Source organism: Lolium rigidum, chromosome 2 (genome assembly GCF_022539505.1).
Source record: "Lolium rigidum isolate FL_2022 chromosome 2, APGP_CSIRO_Lrig_0.1, whole genome shotgun sequence".
Taxonomy (NCBI): Eukaryota; Viridiplantae; Streptophyta; class Magnoliopsida; order Poales; family Poaceae; genus Lolium; species Lolium rigidum.
In genome coordinates this window covers 205,109,712-205,134,806 of record NC_061509.1, presented here as the reverse complement: position 1 = coordinate 205,134,806, position 25,095 = coordinate 205,109,712, and the positions used below count along the sequence as shown (strand labels likewise).

The following is a 25,095-nucleotide window of genomic DNA, read 5'->3' as shown; positions in this document are numbered from 1 at the left end:
GCGGCGGCGTGCTCCGCTCGACGCAGCTGACCTTTGACGAGGCCGACGTTCTGTACTGGCACCACATCCCCGTGCCAGTACAGTACAAGTTGCCGCACGGCTGGCACGTCTCCAACGGTGGCTTCGCCGTGCCGCCGCCACCGCTAGGACCACAGACGCGGGCCCTCGCCAGGGAACAGCGGGGCCAGATGACGTTGGAGGAGAGGAGCCTGCCGAGCAACGCCCTCGGCAGCCCTGCCAGGGTACGACGTTTCGAAGACGAGCGCGTCGTCGAGCTCGCGCGGACGAACAACCGCTCGGGCGGCCGCTTCAACAACGTCGGCCGCCGTGCCTGGTGGTACGACCGCGACGTCGATGACACGCTCCGCCAGTACGGCTTGCGTCCGCGCGTCCGCGGGCAACGGGAGCCGGTGTACTTCCTGTAGGCGGCGAACATGGCGCCGGCGCCGACCCTGCAAAGGGCGCCGGGAAGGATTGCGGCGTCCGGAAGCTCGCGCACCGGATCGTCGTCTGCCGTCGCGTGCACGCGCTCGGCTGCGCCCGCGCCTCCTTCCGCAGGTGTCGTCATCCGCGACAAGGCGAGGCGCGCATCCTCCGCTCCGGCTCGTCGGACGACGGGGTCGGGCCGCCGCTCCCGCGTCAAGGAGGAGGACGCCTCGCTACCACTTCCGTCAGCGAAGAAGCAATGGTGGGAGAAGGAGGCCGAGGCGCAGGCGGCCCTCCACGGTGACGGCGATGAGGAGGAGTTCCCCGCCCTACAGTACATTGTCCGTCGACGAAGACTACCGGCATATCGCGATCGACCCGCGGCAGGCGGCGGTGTGGTCCGCCAGGGACCACGACGCTAACTACGTCGACCTCGCCGGACCATCCGAGCTGCCGGTGCCAAAGGAGAAGAAGGTCGACGAGGAGGAGGCCGACGACGTCGACAGCTGGTCCTTCGGGTCATCAAGCGGCGACAACCTGGACTTCAGCGCCCTCGACTCCCAGCGCCGCTAGATGTTTTTTTTTAGTTTTTTAGTTTAAATTGGCATTAAATTTGTACAAATTTCGTATGACTATCGTTTTCAAAATTTCAATTTAATTTTCTAAATATATTGGGGCCGCCGGTTTGGAGCCGTCGGTGTGGAAACAGTATCCCCAAATAAAAGATACTGCACCGACGTCTATTTGAGAACTACCGGTAGAGGTAGAGATGCTCTTACCACTGCTGTAATCCCTACTGAAAAGTTTTGCCGACTGTGCCGTCCAACACCTGCCCTGTGTCTGGCGACCTCTCACGACACCAAACACCAAACACCAAAAGTAGGTGCCCAGCATCCGGCAACGTCCCTAGGGCCTAGGCAGGCATGTGAAGTTGAAAGAAAATTGGAATCAGCTCACTCCATCCTCCGTACAATTGAGTTGACCCCACCAGCCAGTTGAAGAATCAGCCCCGATGCAGCCCGCCGCCTCCCATGTGACCTCGAGTCTCCGCCGTCGCCTCCTCTCCGCGTCCCGGCGAGCGCCGACCTCCCAGGCCGTCTCCCCCTTCCCCACCTCAGGTCGAGTTGCGAGGGAGAGGGAGCCATGGGGCTCACCGGCGACGCGATTGACGCCGTCGAGCTGCTTCCCCACCGCCCCGCCACCGGCTACTCCTGCCCCCTGCCCCCTCCCCCGTTCATCCTCGTTTTTGCCTCGTCCACAGCCGCTGCTACAACAAGTTCGCGGCCTCTCCTCTGCTCGCCCCCTCCGCTTCACTGGCGAGGTGCTTGGCCGAGGTCGGATTGGGGACAGCTTTGGTTCTCCGGTGAGCAATTCTGAGTTCATCATAGCTTTTCTTCTTTTGTACTAACATCTTACTAGCATGTAGTAGTATTGTTTGGGATTTAATACTAACGGTTGTTGCCTTGTTGGAGTATTGGTTGCAATAGCTAGTATGTAGCAAATTCATTCTGTATCTTGGCACAGAACTCGTACTGAGATTAGCTTTTCTTTAACAGTGACGCAGTGTAGCAGCTTTTGGATATAATTTTCAATTTTCTCTTTCTACATCAGCATTTGTGTGCCTGTATAACAGTTCACCATATTTTGCAGTTTGATACCGTGAGTGTAGGACTCCAAAGTTTGACCAGGACTCCCTCTTCAACTTATAGCCGTAGTTGCTCCAGTACATATGCGACTTCTTGTGCTACCAAGCCAGAAGCTCTACCGGTGGAAACACCGACGTCAGATATGCTTGTCGATTCATTTGGGAGGTTTCACAATTACTTAAGAATCTCATTGACTGAGCGCTGTAATCTGAGATGTCAATACTGTATGCCTGCTGAAGGAGTCGAGCTCACACCAAAGTCAGACCTTCTGTCACATGATGAGCTAATTCGAGTTGCCAGTCTTTTTGTTGCTTCTGGTGTGGACAAGATCCGATTAACTGGTGGAGAACCAACCGTTAGAAAAGATCTTGAAGACATTTGTTTACATCTTTCTAGCCTGAAGGGACTGAAAACTCTTGCAATGACTACTAATGGGATCGTTCTTTCCAAGAAGCTTCCAAGACTGAAAGAGTGTGGTCTTAACGCTTTAAATATTAGCTTGGACACATTGGTCCCTGCAAAGTTTGAATTCATGACGAGGCGTAAAGGGCACTCAAAGGTCATGGAATCAATAGATACTGCCATAGAACTTGGATATGACCCCGTGAAGGTATGTAGTTCTGCTAATTTTTTCCAGTCATTTCTTTTAGAATATCATTTACAACATACAGATATATATTCAGTTAATACAGTACATAGGGTTTGTTGAGATATTTGACGTCATCCTTTTTTTATGTTGCCAGATTAATTGTGTTGTCATGCGTGGAATGAATGATGATGAAATCTGTGATTTTGTTGAATTGACCAGACACAAACCTATTAATGTTAGATTTATCGAGTTCATGCCATTTGATGGTAATGTTTGGAATGTCAAGAAGCTGGTCCCTTATGCGGAAATACTGGATAAAGTGGTAAGTACCACATCTGAAGTTAACCTTGACACCATTGTATTCATCCTCCAACATGTAGCTTTGACATATTTCTGTTGTATATTTATTATGTAAGCTAAAAATAATTTACTTACGTGCTCTTTAATATCAGCGTCAACATTTTGAAGGCGTAGAGAGACTTAAAGACCACCCTTCAGACACTGCAAAGAATTTCAAGATTGATGGGCATGTTGGAACAATTTCATTTATTACATCAATGACAGAACATTTTTGTGCTGGCTGCAATAGATTGCGACTACTGGCGGATGGCAACTTCAAAGTATGCTTATTTGGGCCCTCAGAGGTATGTTGATCTGCTTGCTTTGTCAATGTTTTGATTTTTATTGTCATGTGCATGTTCTCCATGGATGTGTTTTTCTTATAATTTTCACTCTAGAAATTTGCTAATAGCACTACTCTGTCAGGGTTTAATGAACAAACTCAGTAATTAATTAAGAGGTCAGTAAACCAAATAGTTCCTGGTCCCAGTAATTTTCCTGAATTGTACTGGTTTCTGCATCAAACGGAAGTAATATTAATGCCATCCAAATGTCTTAACAGTTGCGATGAAAATTTGCCTTCCTTTTTCTGAGCCATCCTGCATATTAGAAAATAACATGTTCAGTTCAGATGTTAAAATTTCTGGTGTACTGTATTTCTTATTCTGTAAGCAGTCAACATTTAACTACTGATTTTGGGTAAAATATGCATAAGCTAATCACTGTCAATATGTGAGCATCCAATTTCATATAGGTACTACAGTTTTCCTTTTTATGTAAATAAAACAGAAATGAATGCAAGTGTCATGACTTCTACAGGTGAGCCTGAGAGAGCCTATTCATTCTGGTATTGATGATGCTGGACTGAAGGAAATAATTAGTGCTGCGGTACGTGGAGAGATACTTGGTTGCCATCTCTTATATGAAAGAGTTATACATTTTGTTTTTCTGTTTGTCAAATATTGAACTTGCATTGACAATTTTCACCACTCATTTCATTGAAGTAGAGTACCAAAAGTTCTTTTTAGTACTGTTTCTTTGTTACATGTACCATTCCTTTGCACATAAAGATAATTGAGTCCCCCACCCTTCCCCAACCTACCACACGCGCAAAAGCAGACAGTAAAATGTTCACTTTGACTTCCATTTCATGTTCCAAACATCGAATATGTTCGTTGGCATTATGTTCTTTGTTCGGGAAATCCTCATATGTTTCTTTACTAACCGAATGATCTGAATCTCAATAGCCACCTCCATTTGGCAGGTTAAAAGGAAAAAAGCTAAACATGCTGGGATGTTTGATATTGCCAAGACAGCAAATAGACCAATGATACATATTGGTGGCTAAGGTATCCTCTAGGAACTTTCTCTACCCTTGATGAAAGGATTAGCGGTAACTTTAACTGTTCATTTTCTTGGAGTTCAAACACAAATAATTCACGGCTGCTTCTTAGACTATCTAGGACTAGCAAAAATACCCGTGCGTTGCTAGGGCTGACCTAAATAGAACTTCATCTCGCGCACATCAAATGGTTCTGAACCTGCTCACATAAGAACATGTAAATTTCATGTGGAAATTTGTGTACTCATAATATTGTAAGTTGGCATATTTAAAAGGCTTCTAAACCTTCTCACATAAGAACATTTAAATTTCGTGTTGAAATTTTTCTACTCATAATACTATAAATTGGTATATTTAAAGTTATAACAATGTTGAAAATGACTGACTTTGCATGATGCCTGTACAATGGAAGAAACAAAAAAAAATTGCATGGCTGGCTATGCATAAAAAACCCATATATAGCGCTTTTAAATAAAATATAAGTCACTGCATTATGAGAAATATTTTAATGCCCGTGTGTTGCTATGGCATAAATATACACAAATACCATAAACTGTAAGATTAGAATAATTAAATTCAAAGATATAGATATGTTTTATAAACTGAACAATATATTGAGAATGAATTTTGCACACACACATAGGTGTGGGTGTTTCCGCCACCGTTGATTTTTATCGAGATTCACGCTCGCCTTGGTTGATGGAAAAGTAGCTTTCTCTTTTCTCGTTTTATTCAAATCTCAACGCAAAATGAACGGTGTCAAAAACACTCATGCGTGTGTGTATGCACGCATAAGACGCATGGGTGTGTGTGTTTCCGTCACCGTTGATTGTAATAAATTGATAACTTTTTTAAGAAATGAACTAAAGCACGTACATGCAGCTTGTTGCCCGCTAGAATGCCTAGTTTCTTCCTTGACGAATGGTAGCTCCCAATTGATGCCCATCCTAACATACATAATTGCAAATTCTGGTTGAGGAATAAGGTTCAGCTACGCCAGAACTGAAAAACACGACGCCGCACACATTGGTACTAACAATAAGTGACAAACAAGAATTTTACTGCCTGATGATACTCCGATCAGGAGACGCTGCTAAGTTGTGAACTTGGCGAAGGTTTCGCCAACGGTCAAATCAATAAAGCAATTAAAACCATGCTGAACACTTACCTAAATACATGCCGTAATTTGCAAAACTCAAAGGCTGCTGAGGGTTGATCTCACGAACCCTTCCGGCCGTTGCAAGGGCACAAGAATGATCATCGTGGGTTCCGGCGCTTGGTTCTACACGGTTGAACTAACTTTCTCTGATAACAGCGATGTCGAGAATCGATCCAGTCCTTGTACTACACGGACAGCTGGGCCACGATCGATCCAACTTTCACGGGAGCGTTTGCCAGGATCGCCTGAAGCCCACAGCTAGCACGACTTGGTAAGAATAGATTAACGTGCTGGACTCCAACACGGGCACATATCCTTTGACGTACGATAACCGGTTTTTTAGCGATAAGTGATACTGGTTTTTTTAGCGATTATGGTCTTTTTGACGTACGATGGTTTTATCACGTACGACCACAACCGATCCAAAACTAATAGTAAAGATATTCTAAATTCTATTCTGTTTCTTTAACTTGTGGTACAGAACTGGAGCTGCATTTCTTTTTACTCCAACACCACCAAAATGCTACTTCCCTGTTAATCATGAACTAGAGTTGTTGTGATTTTTTCTTCTTTATTAGGAACCTAGGGAAGCCCGCAAGTGAATCATTTTGACTCATGGTCTTGTAGTATTGTTAGCTCACGAAGGAACATACCATGAATTCTTCCCAGTGCTTTTATAAAAGTATGGTTTCAAAACCTTGCTATTACTTATTTGGCACTTATTCCTCACAAATGTTAGATGCAGTATGCAAAACTGAAACTGGCAATATTGTATGACTGTATAGAGACCCATTGGTACTCGCCCTTACCTTTCACTTTTCTCTTACCAGGATCAGTGCCCGAGTTCCTTCTCAGCTGCGCGCAACTAAGAAAAAGTGTTATTGCTGTTGTTTCTTGACAAATGTTACACATTTAGCTCCGGAAAGAGGCAACCCAGAAGTCAGATACAGTTGTCAAAATGCAGTCCTGTACTTGCGAAACATCATTTGAGAACCTCACACCGTTCAGTCTTGACATGTTTGTACTTTTGACAACACATACCACAGACTGAACTGTTTATGTTGTACAATGTATCCTTCTCAAATTGAACTGTTGCTAAGTTGTATAATATTCATGTTGTAATGTATTAGTATTATGGAATGAAGAAATTGATTGTATGCCACCATAGACCAGTTTTTTGAGCTGCCACTTCCCAGAACGTAGGCAACTATTTGTCACTCAGTTTCATGCATGAATGAAAGGAAGAGCAATAGACAGAGAGCAAGAAAATATCTATCAGCTGAGACCAGATTAACCTTTTTTCAGTGTGGATTAGCTCAAGCAAGTAGTCAACTAAAGAATCTGTACTTTGTAACTCCTAAAACTTTGAGAATCCGAACATGCGACAAATCCTGAAACGCAAGAGGAAAATTACCGAAATTTCCCTTTGACATTTTTAAGCAGAAGAGAAAAGCTGACTCCTGCTTATATGACAGAAAAATTATGGCGGTCAGACTTGGTGGAATGCATTCGCCTGGTAGAAAATCAACTTGTTTCTCACAGAACCTAACATGCCTGCCTGCCAAGTAGAAATGGCAATGGTTTCCAGTATACAATTTGGTGCGCAAGTAATCAACATGTTTACTGTATCTATCTTTTAAGGGGATGTATGTATGTCTTTTGCCCCTTGTTTGCACATTGATCTCCCCTAAGAACAACGGGGATGATAGAACAATTCCCTCATGGATTTCCTCCTGAAGAAAGAATCCTACAATATCCACACGTAGAAGTTTCCCTCATACAGTGAAGCGTACTAAAACAAACATGAAGTCCTTTTATGGTTACAAACACCATGGAGTCCTTTTTGTTTTTTTGACAACTACTAAAAAGATGAAGTCGTTGACGAGTTGAGCTAGTCTGATTTAAGTCTGAAGATTAATGCTTTTCTAGACTAGGTGCTGAAGATTAAAGTTGGGAACACATGAAGAATTGGGGATGGGCGATGACCAGACATCTCATTTCGCCGGCCCATGCTACATACTGCCCGACGAACTGGGCTGGTTGGCCCATTCAACAGTCGAAACAGAGTACCCTAAAAAACCAGTCGAAACAGAGCAACGCCTTTTCATTTTCACCCTAGAAAAAGCACACTAATTTTGTCCCAGGCAAATGACATGTGTGTCCCACAAAACACGGACCTACATGTCAGTCAACCATCCGCGATCCTAAATCAGCGCTCCCTCCTACGTGAACTAGTCCATCTGCCCGGCGCAGCCGCACCCTTCCGCAAGAAAGAAAAGAAAAGGGGAAAGAGAGCCTAAAATCGAAACCGAACCGCAAAGAGGAAGAGCACCCGTGCCATCCTTCTCCACGCCTGTAGGGTTTCCGGATCGGAGCCGCCGCCGCAGCAGCCATGGTTCGCGGATCGCTCGGGAGGCTGGCGTCCCGCGCCCTCTCCGTCGGCGGCAAATGGCAGCACCAGCAGCTCCGCCGCCTCAACATCCACGAGTACCAGGTGCAGATCCCGCCCCTCCATTTTCGCATCTGTTGCGGATTCGCTTGATTTTTCGATCTGGGAGGCCGGTCTGACACGAGCTAGGGTTCCTGGCGGCGTGGCATCTGTGGATGTCGCAGGGCGCGGACTTGATGGGGAAGTTCGGGATCAACGTGCCCAAGGGCGCGGTGGTCGGGCTCCGTGCAGGAGGTCAAGGAGGTTCTGAAGAACGTCTTCCCCAGTGAGAAAGAGGTGATGCTACCTTTTAGGCTACTAATCTGTTGTTTTTTCTGTGTCCTTGTTATGTTTCACTCTTGTGCGAATGCGAGGCTTGTGCTCTGGCACTTTTGTGATGCTATTAAATTGTGTTAGCGGATCTAATCTACCGCGAATTAATGTTGAATCAGGATTGGGTTGGTATAAATGTAGGTTTGGTAATGGTGCTGTAATGTGGGATATATTTATTTTGAAGAGGAGGCTATTGGTTTGCCATAGTGTCTGCGAATTCTGATTGCTTCATTCCGGCAATTCATACTACTGATCGTATTATATTCTCTTGTGCCAAAAATTATATCGCTTACGTGAGAAAAGCCACTTCACGGCCCTGCAAATAGAGTCACCAGTCGTGTCACGGGCTCATAGCTATAGTTGCTAATGTAATTATAACGCTGTTTGGGCATTTGAATTCCTGCAACCTTTATGACTTCTGATAATAACCTCTATTTTCTTCAAGAACAGTGTTAATAACTGAGACAATGGCACACTTTCTTCTAAGTATTTGAATACTTGTGTAGCTGTGTTTAATATCTTGTCAGCAGATGGTTTAGTCCGTGCAGTGCTCTCCGAATATTAAATATTGCACATTCTCATCCTCACAATATTTCGGGTGCTGTTGTTGTTCGTAGTTCAATCGTGTCTAACAGATGACCCTGTTGCAGATAGTTGTGAAAAGCCAAATCCTCGCTGGTGGCCGTGGATTGGGAACTTTCAAAAGTGGACTGCAGGGCGGCGTTCATATTGTTAAGGCTGAGGAGGCTGAAAGCCTAGCAGGTAACTCTTTGAGAGAGATGGTTTACATTATATACTATATGCAGGTTCATGTTGTCAGTTTTTGAAGCTATTGTGTTTCCAAGTATCTATTACTCTTGCCTGGACTAAACTAGAAATTTGATCCACGAGGCCAATTTTATGGTATACAGCACATGAAAAAATTGAAATGCGTTCATTTTGTTGGTTGTGTCTAACTGTTGGCATCAAATTTATCAGTTGTCACAGCGAAAATTGCAACTTAAACTCGCTACTAGTATGAGGTGACATTGATAATCACATTCAGATTTAGTTAAACTGATCTGTTGTAGGTGTTTTTTCTTGGATAGATAGGTTCTATCCACACCTTTGTTGGCAGCTCCAAGTGGTTCGTTATTTAATGTTCTGGTTCAGAATGAATGTGCTTTTCCAATTGAACTTGCATCCATTGGATTTCTAGCTGCATGTAGTGCTGTCATTTATGATGCATCCATTGGATTTGTAGTGGCATATAGTGCTGTCATTTAGCATTTTCTTCAGAGTCGGTTAACTAAATTGTAGCTACGTCGAGTTGGTTGTGCATGTTATTTCACTATGGAGTATTTGTACTGACTCGTCTGCAGCTAAAATGCTTAACCAGGTTCTGGTAACGAAACAAACTGGTCCACAGGGGAAGGTTGTGGGCAAGGTTAGTTTTTGCCAATCTTATTAAATCTTCTGCATCTCTATTTCTTTATTTGATGTGATTGGTTTGCTGTTCTTTTTTTCTTTTACACGACTATGTTGTTCTGTCCACGGTTTCAGTTGCCATGTGTAGCTTTGCAAGAATTAGGGCTGTAGATATTTTCTTTACTCTTCAGCAATCAAGTTGTAGCTTCCAATCTTCCATAGTCTCCATACGCACCTAAGTAGTATCTAGAAGTATTAGAGGTATGCTGTATGCTGTATGCACCAATAACCTCAGATACACTGCTCTTTGGTCTATGTACTTTCATGAAGTAAGAAATATTAATAAAACACAGTTGACGGGCAGAGCACTGTGCCTAGCCTATTTATGGCGCCGTGCAATGACAATAGTTCTCCCCCCTCCCCTTGTTAATTTAAAACATATGTTATCGAGTTGTTTTTAGTAACATAGTACATATGCAGTTCAACTTTTTCAGGTAAAATATATTTGAATAACATTTTCGTCATGTGGTTATGTTGTTTGCTTGTGTCACTGAAATATTTTTAACTACTGATATTTTTTCTGCTCTCTTTGACAGGTCTACTTATGTGAGAAAATGTCACTTGTTAATGAGATGTACTTTGCCATCACCCTTGATAGGCAGACTGCTGGTCCAGTATGTCACTGACCACTTACCAGCCTTTTTTTTTTGTCATTTTCATTGCCCAGCCATTTTTTTATAAATCAGTGCAGTCTATATTACAAACTTTGTCATGTATAAGTGCCAAAGTTAACAGCTCTTAGTCCTTGCTACTACATGGTTTTCTGGATTGTTTTCATTCCGGATTTGTTTAGGATGCTGATCCTGAATTCCTGATCCATGATAATTTTATAAGATTCTATACATGAATATGCATACAATCAAAATGTGGATAATATTTTAATGAGAATAATGAATTTATCTTTGCTCTTTACCTGATCTAGCAAGTTAACACAATCATTTTAAATTGATTAAAGTATTTATTTTTGTGGATCATTTTTCCATTTCCATAAATACCATGATCTAATAAACCTTCACATTAATATTTACTCATGTAATAACGGTCTGTCGCATTAGTAACTCACTATGCATTAAGTTGTACAATTAGTGGATGTAGCATTAAACAACTTTCTGGTACGGATTAAACGTCCTCGGCTATGCAGCGGTATGAACAAAACATTTGGGGTGATGCAACCAAGTCCTTGGGTGTTATTAGTTGTTATGGACACTTATTAATTTTTTTCTAGCCTGTGTGGCCAACACTTAACTTTTCTAAACCATGTACTTTAATTTATCGATTAAACTAGTAGTTAATATGCATTCTGCCCTGATCTAATGAGAGAGATTAGTGATGTGAGATTTTTTCTCATGGTGATTGCTAATGTTCATTTTTTTTCAGCTCATTATAGCTTGCAGCAAGGGAGGAACGAGCATTGAAGATCTTGCAGAGAAGTACCCTGATATGATCATTAAGGTTATCTACTTCTTCTGTCTTCAACTTCTTTTTAAGATCAATGTGTACCTAACTACCTATCTTGAGTAGCAGATTCACTTGTCATATCAGAGTTTTTAGCGTTATAATCTGCTACTTTACATATACATTTAAATTCAATTTGTTGTATTACCAGGTTCCTGTTGACGTATTCAAGGGAATCACTGATGAGGATGCAGGAAAAGTTGTTGATGGTCTTGCACCAAAGACAGCAGACAGACAATCTTCCATAGAACAGATTAAGAAGCTATATGAACTTTTCTGCAAGAGTGACTGCACAATGCTGGAGGTACTGCAGTTGGAAGTGGTTTCTTGTTTGCGATGATCCATCCTGCCTTTGGCATTCTTATGACTAATTTTGACATCTTATGTGGGTAGATCAATCCTCTTGCTGAGACAGCTGACAAAAAGCTAGTTGCTGCTGATGCAAAGTTGAACTTTGATGATAATGCTGCATTTAGGCAGAAAGAAATATTTGCACTGCGTGATACAACACAGGAAGACCCCAGAGAGGTAAACGATGTGTTGCCATTTCCATCAGTACTTATTCTCCTGTTCAGTTCTCTGTGAAACTGTTCTCTCTTCCTTTTTTAAAGCCTCTAACCCTTCTTTTGGAGGAGTACTTTTGTTGATTATATTTCTCTTACAAATGTAAGAGCAATCACAACTGATGAAGATATTCATCTTCACTAACTTGACAGGTGGCCGCTGCTAAAGCAGATTTGAACTATATCGGGCTTGATGGAGAGATTGGTTGCATGGTGAATGGTGCAGGATTAGCAATGGCTACGATGGATATTATCAAGTTGCATGGTGGTACACCTGCCAATTTTCTCGACGTTGGTGGGAGTGCGTCAGAGGGACAGGTATAAATGAAGTGCAATTCATAGTCTGTTTCTAATTAAGGTCTTGGGTGAAATGTATAAATTCTGTTAAATCCATGTGAAATTTTGGTTTTGCACATTATGTTGTCAGCAAATGCGTAAGTGTAACCATTTTTCTGAAATTTCTGTTCAGGTTGTTGAAGCTTTTAAGATATTGACTTCAGATGACAGAGTGAAGGCAATTCTAGTGAACATTTTTGGAGGTATTATGAAATGTGACGTGATAGCAAGTGGAATAGTAAATGCAGCTAAACAGGTAACCATCAAGTTTTTTTTATTGAAGGAATGCACCATATTGTAGTTCCACTTCCTGACAGCCCACTTTAGTAAAATTATTGTTCACCCATTCTACGGGGAGCCTTTTGCCAAACTCATTTACATACAATTGCATATTTGCATCACATTTCAGGACTTTAACTCCTTTACATAAATTTTCTTTTCAATCTTCTGCTCTACGTTAGGATTATGTTGTATGATAAGTATTGTGCATACACTGTAGGTTGGTCTTGTTATGAAATAGTTTGGTGCGACCTGCTATATGTTTGGAAAATATTGTTTCCTTGTTATTTTAAGTATTGGTGACATTTCATCAACAAAGTACTCCCCTGTACTTGGGTGTGGTCCTGTAGCATGTTATTGTTCCATAGGAATGTGACGATAATACTTGTTATTTTCTAGCTGATTAATGCATCATTATATATACTTTGCCTGTTGCTTATTCTTACATTTTTTTGTTTACTTTGGTTATCAGGTTGATCTTAAGGTCCCTGTTGTTGTCCGGCTAGAAGGCACCAACGTTGACCAAGGGAAGAGGATTCTTAAGGTAAGAGCTTTGGTGATCAGAGTTACCTGAGTCATGTTTCCTTTGCCTTTAATCTTCCATGTGCGAGTCTTGACTGGTTGCTCTGCTCTGGTTGCAGGAAAGTGGATTGACATTGATCACTGCAGAGGATCTTGATGACGCAGCTGAGAAAGCCGTAAAAGCATATGCCAAATGATTAATGATATGTAGCATATCAGTCTAAAGTTCCTATTTCTAAAGTGATGCTCTTACTGATTTCGCAGGCCGAAATCTTGAAATGCATTTTTTTGAAGTGGAGTGATTCCGCTTTTGAGTTTACCTTTGAACTTGTGACCTGTGTTAATAAATCTATGTGGGCACAAATATGGGCAGCCATTGTTTTCTCAAGTTCAAATAGGATTTCTTGTTTTGCCCTGATCACCATAGTGTCTTATGCTTCGAATGCCCGGTCTATCTGGAACTTGCATATTAAGTAGGCAGCCTAAGCTGCTCTAATTATATAAACCTGGGATTTTGCTTGGTGACTATAGATTATTATCGAACTGCAACATGTTTCCACGGCTCTTGGTTGATTGAGGGATCTACCTTTTGATCAAGGTAAATCCTAAAATTCTGCCTGTTCGTCGCTTGCGCAGCGGCTTCATGCCTAAATGGTCTGGCCTTCACATGAGCTGTACAGATTATGATCCGTACGTGGTCCAGCAGCAGCAACACATGGGTGTGGTCTCGTTCTGGTGGTTATGGCATGCTGGCACCATTGGCACGGGTAGCAGCATAGTAGCATATCGTCAGCCCATTCATGTAAACCGTGCTACACTGTACCAACCGGTTGAATCACCTAGTTCTACGTATCAGGTAGCGATTACAGCGGGCACGCGAGTATCGCCACTCCAAGAATGCCTGCCCCCTATTCTGTTTAACATGAAGCATGCCGAACATGCTTAGACCAATCTGAGTTGATAACACTTCGTAATTTTACCTTGTACACAGTACACTGATAAAACAATTGAGCAATTTCATGGAAATTCAGGAGAACCATACTGGCGAAGGTTATCATTTGTACTATCACAAACACTACCTGAACTTATTATTCGACGTACATGCTGCAACAATTCATCTGTACTAGTTCTTCCCGGAGGACAGATCGCATTTCAGTTGCTCCGCGATGCCGGTGGCGAGGCAGTATGCCACGGACTGTATGGTGATCATGGGGTTGACGCCCACCGCGCTCGGCAGGACGCTGCCGTCGCACACGTAGAGCCGCTCCGCCTCCCAGCTCTCGCCACGCGCGTCGACGGCGCCGTCCTCGGCCGTGGCGCCCATCCTGCAGCTTCCCATCTGGTGCGCCGTGCAGCACAGGCTCCACGTCTCGCTCTTGGACTGCGGCCCGCGCACCACCGTCACGCCATCCAGGAACTCCTCGAGCGCCTTCTCGGATGCCCCCTCGCACTTCAGCCTCTGCCCGTCGCTCCGGTGCGTGCCGACCTCCGTCGCGCCGGCGGCCACCAGGACGCGCAGCGCGCGCCGCAGGCCCTCCCGCTGGTTCTCCCTGTCCGCCGGGTCCATGTGGTACGCGATCCGCCGCTCGCCGTGCACCGTCCCCGACCCGCGGTCCCTGACCAGCGAGAAGATGTGCACCGTCCGGCCGTACTTGAGCATCCGCTCCTTCATGTCCCGCCCGGACACCCAGGGGAACTGCGTCCCCGCGCCCGGCCACGCCCATCAGCGGCGTCTCGAGGATGGCCCGGTGCGGCAGGCCGTCGCTCGGCTTCCACCTTGTGCAGCGACGTGATGATGCCGCCCTCGTACATCTTGCCCTTCTGAAGCTCTGGGATTGGCGTGTCCGGCGGGAAGTAGCCCCACGCCATGGCGATCGGGTGGAGGTGCAGGTTCTTTCCGATGTGCGGGTTCTTGAGCCCGCTGCCCGCGCAGGAGCACCGGCGTGAGCAGCGAGCCGCACGCGGAGACGGTCACCTTGGCGCGCACCTCCAGCTTCCTCGCGATCTTCGGGTTGGAGCTCGCCGCCACCACGCCGACACACCTCTTCTTCATGGAGGTATCGCTGAACAGAAGTTTCTCGGCCTTGCACCCGGTCAAGATCACCGCGCCGTGGGCCACCGCGTCGACCAGCCACGTCGTGTCCGTGCCGCGCTTGTCCCCGGTGCGGCAGCCGTACCCGCAGCTGCCGCAGAAGTGGCCCTCCGACGAGTTCCTGGCCACCGGCTCCACCTTGTACCCCAGCTTCTCGCACCCCATGCGGAGCACCTTGTTCTGGAGCCCTTCCTCCTCGCAGCCCGACGTGACGCCGAGCCGCCTGAACACCGCGTCCATCGCCGCGGTGTAATCCGGGCTGGAGAAGAGCGGGATCCCATGCTCGCCCGCCCACTCCCCGCGCACGCTGTCGGGCGTCTTGATGCAGGCCGACCAGTTCACGGCCGAGCCCCCGCCGACGGTGGAGCCGGCCAGGAGCAGCCCGCTGCCACTGAGCGTGCTCACGAACCCGCCGCGCTCGTACAGCTGGCTCATCGACGGGCCCTCGATGGACGTGTAGTCCCGCGCCGTGAAGTAGCTCCCCTTCTCCACGACCACCACCTTGTGCCCTGCCGCCGCCAGCACCGCGGCGGCCACGCCCCCGCCGCAGCCCGAGCCGACGATGGCCACGTCGCACTCGACCCTGCACACGTCCGGCGCCGCGTCATCGGTCACTGTGAGGCCCTTTTCGGCGAGCGAAGCCGCGAGGGACGCATCCGTGTGGTGGACGGTCTCGATCACGCCGTCGTCCAGTGGCCGCTTGGTTGACTTTGCTTGCTCTTCTTCTTCCGTGCAAGCGTCGTCGTCGGTAGGCGGGCTGTATCCGATTGCTTGCCAGTGCGGATTCTCCGAGTTCTCGTCGGTCTGCGGGAATGAAACACCACTGTCAGAGCTGGTTGCTGACGTTTTCAGCTTAAAATCTAGTACTGCTATCGTGCCTCCTAGTACGGGCCAGATTGGAATTATCATAGTTAGTAGTGAACAATTATTGGAGAGAAAGTCGCGGTCAAGACTTTTGGTGGGGAAATTGGGGAAACCCAACAAGAAATTAAGTGGCGTCAAGTCTCGGAAACTTCTCCCTGTTCTTCCCCTTTTGATGGAATGTTTTCAGTGTGTTGTGCTTCAAGTCTTCGATCACCACAGTCTATTGTGGAGCACTAATGAATCGACTGATGGTGCAAGTTTGACGAGGCCACTGTGATGATCCGACAAATGGACATATATGCATGTGGTGTTTCGTCAGACTATCATCAACAACCCGTGGCTGATGTTGCAAGTTTGACAGCACACTACCCCTACGCCCGCAGGCCCTAGCCCGTCCGGTGTGTGCGGCCATTATTGTGTTTGCCGCCCGTCCGGTGTGTACACCAAAATCGTACAGTACAGTACTGCAACCACATGAGTATACATGAGTAGGAGTACTATGAAGTACTACGCTGCTCTTGTCATGCACATGATAAACTAATCTTCCGACTTTGGAACGTAATTGACCTGCAGCGGATGAGTGAGACGCGCGTACAGTAGCAGTTCTTGCCTGGTGAGTAGCCGGCCGGGCTGGCTTACCAGGGAGTAGAAGACGTAGAGGCAGAAGACCTTGAGGAGGAGGAAGAAGAGGCGCAGCGGCGGAAACATCGTCTCCCGGCTCCACCGCCGCAGCGCGTCCTCCCGCCGCTCCACCGGCATCTCCGCGAACCTCCGCACGAACGGGAACCGGGGCGACAGGCACCGCGTTCCACACAGTGCCAGCGTGCCCAGCCGCGTGCCGAGCAGCCACAGCAGCGTCCGCACCAGCGCCTGCGCCTCCCGGAGGCACATTGCCGACATCAGCTGCGCCACCTGAGCACAGAGTTAGTTGGTTAGTTAGCATATTTGCCATTTGGTATCGTTTCAGGAAGTCGGCAACCGCTGCTAACCTCGTCCGGGATGGGCGGGTCGGCGGCGGAGGCGAGGAAGAAGTCCCGGACGGCCTTGCTGTGGCCGCCGTCGGGCGGCAGCGACGGCACCAGCGCGCCGCAGGCCGCCGTGAGCGCCAGCATCTGGGTGGCGGAGAAGCCGTGCGTGTAGGGCTCCGTCCTCGCGCCTCCTCCCCGCAGGAGAGGGTGGCCCCGCCTCCTCTGCTCCTTGTCCTCTCCCATGGCGTCTCTCTGGTTTCTTCCTCACTGGAGAGTAGCTGCGAGGCTGTGGTAATGGACAAGCGCAGTGTGGAGCGTACTGAGGCTTTAAAATACTGTAGGATGGACGGGATGGATGGTGACGGATGGGCGGCCAGCCGGCCACTGATTACATTGTTGCACGGAAGGGATGAGGGATTTCAGAGCCATCCCGGTATAACTTTTTTCCTTTTACCGTCCTATGTTAACTGAATCAGAGATGCAGAGTACCAAACTGAACTGAATCTAGAATGGTGGAGGCAGCAAACATCGTCGGCTGGCCGGCGCGCGGCGGCCGTGGAGAGGGTGCCGTGCCGCCGCACGGCAGGACGCGGTGTCGCTCGTGCGCTGGACATGCACGCGCACGGATGGATGCTCCACGGACGTTGCAACAGGAAAACGGAGAGTTCTGATCCTGCTTCCTGCCGAGCTTACCTTCTGGTATCGCCGTTGCGACTCGCCAGTCTTGTCGATTCGCCGAGGACGGAGCTTTAGCCTCAACTTCTACGCTGCTGAATATTGCACAGACGACTACACTTTCTTGTTTCGTTTTTTTTTTCTTTACTGAAAACAATGCTTTATTGATTAAACCACATCAATACAACGAATTCCGTCTTGATGATGCAACCTGGAACAGATTTTCTTTAAAAAAAAAAGACTCGCTAGAGGCTGCATTAACATGCGATTTCGCTAACATATGCCTCCTTCATTCAGGCTTCGCTTCACATAAACAAACCAAACCGAGACAAAAACCCATCACCTAGGTTTCAAAAAAAAAAAACCCCCATCACCAAGGTCTTGATCTCCTCAGCCCCCACGCCAACAGGAGATCTATCCATGGTTTCTCTTGTGGGAGAAGTAGTTTCTCTTGTCAATATAGCATGTAGAAGCAAAGTAGTTTCTCTTGTGGATATAGCATCACTACTTCTCAGGTGAAGGGGACACTTCAAGGGGTTCTATGATATCTCTATATCTTTGTTGAAGAACATACTTCAAAGGAGTTCTACAACATAAAACACTAGGATGGGAGTAGCCCTTTTTATCTCCTTTCCGACCATCTCCATATGGTCATCAAAACTTTCCCATACCCTTCCGGTACTCCAAGAACAACTTTCTCTTTTGCTTTGTAAAGCCTTCCAAAACAAAATTCACCACAGCTAAGCAACGGCCATCCCAACTGTCCATGACCACGGACGCGGCTATTCGAATAGATTTTACTCTGCAGAGTTTGCGCACTTTCCCCACAAGATCCGCGAGTCTATCATGTGGGCATCATCCCTGCATATCAACTATGCCATGAAAAAAATTCGAACATAGCCTTTTGCCTATTCGTCTTAGCACGGGATCCTACCCTATTGAGTATACCTCCCCGGCACCGTGGAAGCTCACCTCACTTTGAGCGTGACTCCACCGCCACGTCAGCAAACCCATAGTGTCTTCCGGACGGGTAGCCCCGAAGGCATCCCGTTATACTATTGTCTCCACCAACGACAACCCGGACTCGGGGGTAACCATACCCTTGTATAGTTGTGCGGTGTCCCATGTTAAGACGAACAAACTACGAGCTAAGCCTCGTGCCCATGTTGGGGTATTGTGGTTGCGCGGGTTGGTTGTTCCGGGCGAATACATAGAACCATGTGTTGTTTTTCCAAAAACCCAAGTCACAACCATACTTGCCCTTTTCCAACACCACCACATTGTCACATCCCTTTTTAAACCTTTCACTTGAAAGCTACACTTGGGAAAGATCACATCTTCCCAAGGTTTTCAAAACCTTTCCAAAACACAAACTTTAGTGGGGTTCCCAACCTAAGGATTTATTGTAGTGAAATTGATCAACGAGAGGCATGATGCTATCCATCATACCACTAATGAGAGGGTAAAGGGATGTCAAAGAGGATCAACATGCTTAGGATAAGCATGCATAGGGACAACATAAGTAGGATGATTCAACAAGGGTCATGATGTTAATCATTATACCACTTAAGATGATAATCTAGGTGGTCAAGGGGGCATACATGCATAGGGTAAGCATGCATAACATCAACAAGGGGTTTAACATACTTGGGAGTAAGTATGCATAGTGTAGATGACCAAACATAACACAAGATACAAGGAACCAAGTATATAATGGAACAATGAACACAACAAGAAGGATAAATAGCAAGAGATCAAAAGATGGCTTGCCTTGGTTGGCTTATTTGTCCCTGGACTTCTTCAACTCCATCAAATAAGAATACCAACAATATAAATAAAATCCTCGTCCGAACTATTTCTTCTTCTTCTCCGGAATTGTTCGCATCTATCGCCGGAAAAATATAAAAGGAACACAATCAACACATTGCACCAGCAAAACAAACATGCAACAATCATAAATTAACCATTCAACTAAGGGCTAACATACTAAGGAATTAAAGTCAATACAAAACAATAAAAGAAACCCCATTTTTTTCTCACTTACAAAAAGACAAGAGAGCATCACAAATTAACAATTGCCTCTCTTGGCTATCACCAATGCATAAGTTAAATATCCCCTGGTAGATAACACCACAAGGAAGACAAGTGCATTGGTTTGGCATCAAAAGCATTCATATTTTATTTTCAACATTTTTGGAAAAGTAGGAAATCATTTTCCTATTTTATTTAATTAGTTAATACACACTATACAAAAATAGGAGGTAAACAATATGCTACACTAGTTTGAAAACTTAAGCAAAACAATAGTACTAAGGTTAAGTTGCAGAGGTTTTATTTTACAAGAATAAAACAAAGGTTGTCCATTTCTAATAAAAAGAGGTGGTCAAGGATTTTAAAATAACCAAAAAGTTTTGGTTCAACAACCACTCATGTAACACACACATATTACTAACAGTAACAAATATGCATGAAAAGAGAATAAAAATATTTTTCCTAGATGGCCAGTACTAAAACAAGAGTAACCCAATTGGATTCACTCAAAAAGGTTAATCCTACAAATTTAGGAATTGGCTTGAATCTGAACTATACATAAAGAAAGATCTGTATGCCAAAAATCATAGAAAAATCCTAAAAACACGAGGTCAGTTGCATCTGAAAGGTATTGAAAATATGGTTCTACTGCAATTGGTTTCACTCAAAAATTCTTTTCCAAGCTCCTGGTGAAATTGGACAAAGTCAGATTTGACTAAAACTTGATCTGTGTACCATTTTAATTTTAGGAGGGTACTTGAAGTGGCACCTATGGCAAAATTAAGCTATTGCAGAGGGCTTTCACCCAGAATTGAGTTTGCCCAAAAATGTTTTGTAGAAAGATTTAGATCTAACAAACAATGATTTTGCATGTTTTCAGAACTTTATTTACCCAGGAAAATCTATTACGAATTTGAGGATGAGACCGGTGTCAAGTTGTAGATCTTTTCTTGGGTTACCCGTGTAACTTTGAATCACTCGATTCGGAGCTATACACGAGTTTTGGTGGATTTTACAAGTTCGTACAGAATATGAAACAATAAGATTGAAGAAATTACAGAATGGTTTTGGACGAACTTTGGTCAAAGGATCCAGATATGAGGATGGTCAAGCTTCTCCATGCTTGGTTCAACATGTACCTGCATCAAGATCCAATCTTAGCAAGAGAGGAAAAGAGAAGGGGAGAGGAAGCCATCTAGGGCTAGGGGAAAGAGAGAGAGGGATGCTCTTATGGTGACCCGGGGAGAGGAGGGGCTCGAGGGAGGAGGGGAGATGCATCTTGGATGGTTTCCATGTCCATGGATCGGCCATGGAGCCTAGGAGGAGGAGCAGCTCGTGGGTGAAGTGTAGGAGAAAGATGGGAGGGAGTGGAGGAAGGAGTGGAGAGTGAAAAATGAGAAGAAAAGAGGAAGGGGGTGGCCGGCCAAGGGCTTTTATAGAGGAAGAGTGGGGTGGCATCCCCTTCTTTGATTGGCTAAGGTGGGTGGCTGGCTTGTGGGAGAAGGGATACTCTTTGACCTAAGCTTAATTCATTAGTGGCATTGGGAAGGGACAAAGAAAGAGAGGCTTCCCAAGGTGGAATAAAGTAGAGAGAGAGTGAGAAATGGGGAGGCATGATGCATATGTGCCATGCATGGCATGGCCGGCTCCTTCTTGTCAAGCACAAGTGAACAATGTGAGAGAAAAAGGGAGAGATACATGGCACTCAAGTGTCTAAGCAAGCCACGGTACACCCTTGTGCCATGCAAAAAAATGTGGACAATGTCCTAATGGCATACTATGAAGGCTAGGTGAAGGTGATAGAGGATATATGAGTGAGAAGTGGTTGATGAATACAAGAAACATGTAAATTTCGAATTTGAAGGCATGGTCTTCAACACTATAAGAGAGTTGATCCAATTTTTTGGTAGGGTGCTATTTTTTTAATAAAAAAAAGCAAAATGGAGGTGCTAGGAGTTGATGGTGATCTTGATGAAGTGGAGATGAGATAAGGGGAGATGTGGGTGTAGGTCAATTTCTTGGTTGGACTATAAGGTGGCATCATTTCATGATCACAAGTGATGATAGCTCAAGGAGGGGGAGGTGGTGATGGTGCCATATTGATCAGAGAGGTAAATCAGAAGTACCAGGGTTGCCAATAAATTTAGAGACCATTTACTAGGTGTTTGGATCACCTCAATTGTCTAAGGTCAAATGAAAATGAACTCAAATGGAATTTGAAAATGTTGAGAGAAACTAGGTGGAACATAGGAGTTCAAAATGTTCTACTTACTTTCTCAAGTAAGGTAGAGTTTTCTCCAATGTAAAATATGCAAGAAAAACAAGAAATGGTATAAGTACCATAAACAAGTTTTTTGTTAAAAGGAGAGGAAACTAGAAATAATTATATGGAAATCATTACTTGGTATAAATGAGATGATAAACAAAACCCATTTTATTTCCTTGTTTTCTTTGAAGAAATATGCTGAAAAGATTTAATAAAACTAGAAGTAGTTTTGTGGTTAAACTAGGGGAGAAAAACAATAGGGTTTAGAAGGAAAAACTCATTTTGGGAGGAGTGATCTCAAAGGTAGATGGTGGCTAAAAAATGTACCCACAATTCCCACTCTTGGTTTTGTGAAGATTAAACATGGATAAAAATAAAAACAAGAGGTACAAGAGGAAGAGGTGATCTAGTGTTGGAATATTGAACAGGGTATAAGATCAAGTTGAATATAAGAATTGCAAGGATAGACTGAGACATGCAAGATGTGGAAGTTGTAGAGGGTGTTACACAGATGAGATCCATGCATTGAGGTTACCAATAAGAGTTGTGGGTGCTTAGAGATCAACTGCCAAAATTGGAATCCTTGAAGCCTAACAAAACAGATTGTTGACTTGGCCTCAAAACCATCAAGGACAAGTGGGTAAAAGAGTGATATGGCCCAAGGCATTGGTATGGTTGGGGAGTTCACAAGACAAGGTAGGTTTAGGGACATGTGCATTACATTGGATGGAAAAAGGACAACTTAATCCAAAGGCTCCAAAACTGATCCTGATAACAGTTTTAGGACTTAGCCAAAATTGTGATGTCTGAGGGTTTTTGACTAAGGTAAGAAGGATGTAGTAAAGGGTAGATGATCTCAAATTTTGGATCAAGGATGGGTTGAGATAGATTATACCACAAAGATGAAGTTTGAGAAGGCACACTCATGTTGAGAAGGTTTGATGTAGTAAAAAGGAAAACAATTTTTCCTAAACCACACATGTGTTTTATTATCTGAGTTGCTTGTTTTACCACTAGAAGTGTTGTTATTTGGAGTAGCTCAAGACAAAACTCAACAAGCAATTCAAGACAATTCATCTACCAACAGATCTAGGTAATTCATCTAATTCGTCTTAAGAAAAAGTTTTTTTGTTCCCCCTGATTTTTGCAATATGGACAACTAATCAAGGTTGCAAAAGTTAGGGTGTGCCAATAACCTCCAGTCTATTGGCTGCAACTTGGAAGCAGTTTTATACAGAACATTGCATAGGCTGATCGGTCGGAATTGCCCCAGCTCCATTGGACTCGTTGTAAGGGTATATTACCCCTATGTGTGGTTTTGGTAATTAATGATAACCCCTATGGATTAATGTTTTCATTGAGTTTATATGAAAGAATATTCCATAGGTACTACTTGTATTCCATGTGTTGGATTCAAGTATGGATGCCATGAAGATAAAGATACACCTTGTGTATTGGCATCAAGATCATCGATTTGAAGATATATGTGATATGATCAAGAAGAAGAAATAAAGATGGAGTTCTTATGTGGAACTCAATATTAGCCATGTTGATAAGCAATGAATGTTATTAGGTGAGTTGCTTGTTTTACCACTAGTGGTGTTGTTCTTAGGGGTAGCTCAAGTCAAAACTCAACAAGCAAATCAAGACAATTCATCTACCGTCATATCGAAGCAATTCATCTCAACAGACATATCAAGGCAATTCATCCTAATAAGTCTTTAGAAAAAGTTTTTGTTCCCCCTGATTTTTTTGCACTATGGATAAATAAATAAGGTTGCAAAAGTTGGGGTGTTATATAGAACCCCGTCGTGATGAGTACTACTAGAATGTAATCCATCCTGCTAGATTAGCAAAAGCCAGATTTTGTAACATTGGACTAAGCATAGTAGAGTAGTACTATAACAAGAAAATATATTATCAACACTTGCAACATCATTTCTACGTATATTTATAGTCTCCAAGAAATATACTTTCATAGTACTTCGTATTATATGTATTTCACGTCCGCCAGTTTTGTTTCCATGCCATTTTTGTTTTGTTTTTTGAACGTCAATGGTTGTTTATCTGACAATACAATATTATAGCAGAAAATGCCTGTCTCTTTTCTTTTGATCAAGTACCCAAACATGTTTGTGGCAGCAGGAGTGGGGAAAGCTTGTCATTTCCGTGACTCCATGCACACCGAGACGGTAGCCTGCTGCCATCAAAGGGGCAAAGTACGTAGGATCTAGCCACATCATCTTTGAATCGGACTCCTCAAATATGGTGAAAGCTCTCAACAGTTGGGACTATGAAAGATGAAGCATTGGTGCCCCGGTGAGGGATGCTAGGAAGAGATTCTCGCTAATTTTTGGTTATGTCATATTCTCTTTCTGTAGGTGAAAGGACACGAATACCCCCTAGAGGGGGGTGAATAGGTGGGTTAAAACTTTTACGAATATGGCTTAACAAATGTGGAATAAAACTAGCATTTAATTTGTCAAGCACAAAACCTATATAACTAGGGTTCACCTATCTGCACCAACAACTTATGCTAAGCAATACAAGCAACTATGTGATATGAAGATATGTAACTTCGAGCACGAAGGTTATCACAAAGTGAAGTGTACAAGTAAAGATCTAGGGTATAAGGAATAACCGAGGTGACGGGGAGATGATGATGTATCCTGAAATTCACACTCTTGCAAGTGCTACTCTCTGTTGGAGCGGTGTGGAGGACAAAACACTCCAAACGCCACGAAGGCCTCTCACTGTATTCCCCTCGAGCCTTCCCACCAAAAGAGAAGGCCTCGGTCCACTAAGGAACCTTAAGAGTGGTCACCAAACCCACACAAAGCTTGGGGTATCTCCACAACTTAATTGGAGGGCTCCCAATATGCCACCACAAAGGCCTTGCACTCGAGGATTATCCACAACTTAATTGGAGGCCTCAAGAACACTACAAAGACCACTAAGCCATCTAGGGTCCAAATACCCAAGAGGAGCAAGCTCCGGGAACAAGCTCCTGAAGTGAATATCTCACGAACTTTCACCTCCACGTAACATTTGCGGAGAACTCAAACTGATGCACCAAAATGCAATGGAAATAACACCATGAAGATGTCCAAATCCTTCACTCTCGAATTCCAACAAAGTTACTAAAGCTATTGGGGGAACAAAAGAGGAAGAACAAAGGAGGAACACAAAATTACTCCAAGATCTATATCTAGAGGATTCCCCTCACAAAGAGAGGGATTTAATTGGTATAAATGTAGATCTAGATCTACTCTCTCATTTCCCTCAAAAGGGGGCAAGAATCATGGAGGGGTTGAG

General features: G+C 44.5%; 2 protein-coding genes and 1 pseudogene across 3 annotated transcripts; 2 read left to right on the top strand and 1 right to left on the bottom strand.

Annotated features, from left to right (window-relative positions):
• The first annotated feature begins 1,368 nt into the window (after positions 1 to 1,368).
• LOC124692865 (GTP 3',8-cyclase, mitochondrial) lies at positions 1,369 to 6,663 on the top strand. 2 transcript variants are annotated; one of them, XM_047226300.1, is made up of 7 exons: positions 1,369 to 1,789; positions 2,077 to 2,682; positions 2,816 to 2,983; positions 3,114 to 3,305; positions 3,820 to 3,888; positions 4,265 to 4,349; positions 6,080 to 6,280. In XM_047226300.1, exons 1-6 carry the CDS (start codon positions 1,439 to 1,441, stop codon positions 4,346 to 4,348), a joined length of 1,470 nt encoding a protein of 489 aa, XP_047082256.1. In that variant the 5' UTR covers positions 1,369 to 1,438; the 3' UTR covers position 4,349; positions 6,080 to 6,280. The 2 variants fall into 2 exon arrangements, with proteins under 2 accessions (XP_047082256.1, XP_047082255.1); XM_047226299.1 differs by lacking the exon at positions 6,080 to 6,280 and adding an exon at positions 6,332 to 6,663 and having other exon boundaries at positions 1,370 to 1,789.
• Positions 6,664 to 7,855: 1,192 nt separating this feature from the next.
• Positions 7,856 to 13,272, top strand: LOC124692864 (succinate--CoA ligase [ADP-forming] subunit beta, mitochondrial). The gene is given in 13 exon segments (XM_047226298.1): positions 7,856 to 7,995; positions 8,115 to 8,165; positions 8,167 to 8,226; positions 8,913 to 9,024; positions 9,624 to 9,688; positions 10,266 to 10,343; positions 11,107 to 11,181; positions 11,336 to 11,488; positions 11,578 to 11,712; positions 11,901 to 12,065; positions 12,217 to 12,339; positions 12,835 to 12,906; positions 13,004 to 13,272. Coding segments are annotated over 13 exon segments (1,269 nt in total). The 5' UTR covers positions 7,856 to 7,893; the 3' UTR covers positions 13,082 to 13,272.
• Positions 13,273 to 13,954: 682 nt separating this feature from the next.
• LOC124688002 lies at positions 13,955 to 17,087 on the bottom strand (annotated as a pseudogene).
• Between the last annotated feature and the right edge of the window lie 8,008 nt (positions 17,088 to 25,095).

What these genes read in the sequence shown, in the direction of transcription:
- LOC124692865 (XM_047226299.1), top strand. Translation starts at nt 1,439, where the DNA reads ATGCAGCCCGCCGCCTCCCATGTGACCTCGAGTCTCCGCCGTCGCCTC. An exon ending in CGGAAATACTGGATAAAGTG is followed by an intron (nt 2,984 to 3,113) that starts GTAAGTACCACA and finishes CTTTAATATCAG; the next exon opens with CGTCAACATTTTGAAGGCGT. An exon ending in AGGAAATAATTAGTGCTGCG is followed by an intron (nt 3,889 to 4,264) that starts GTACGTGGAGAG and finishes TCCATTTGGCAG; the next exon opens with GTTAAAAGGAAAAAAGCTAA.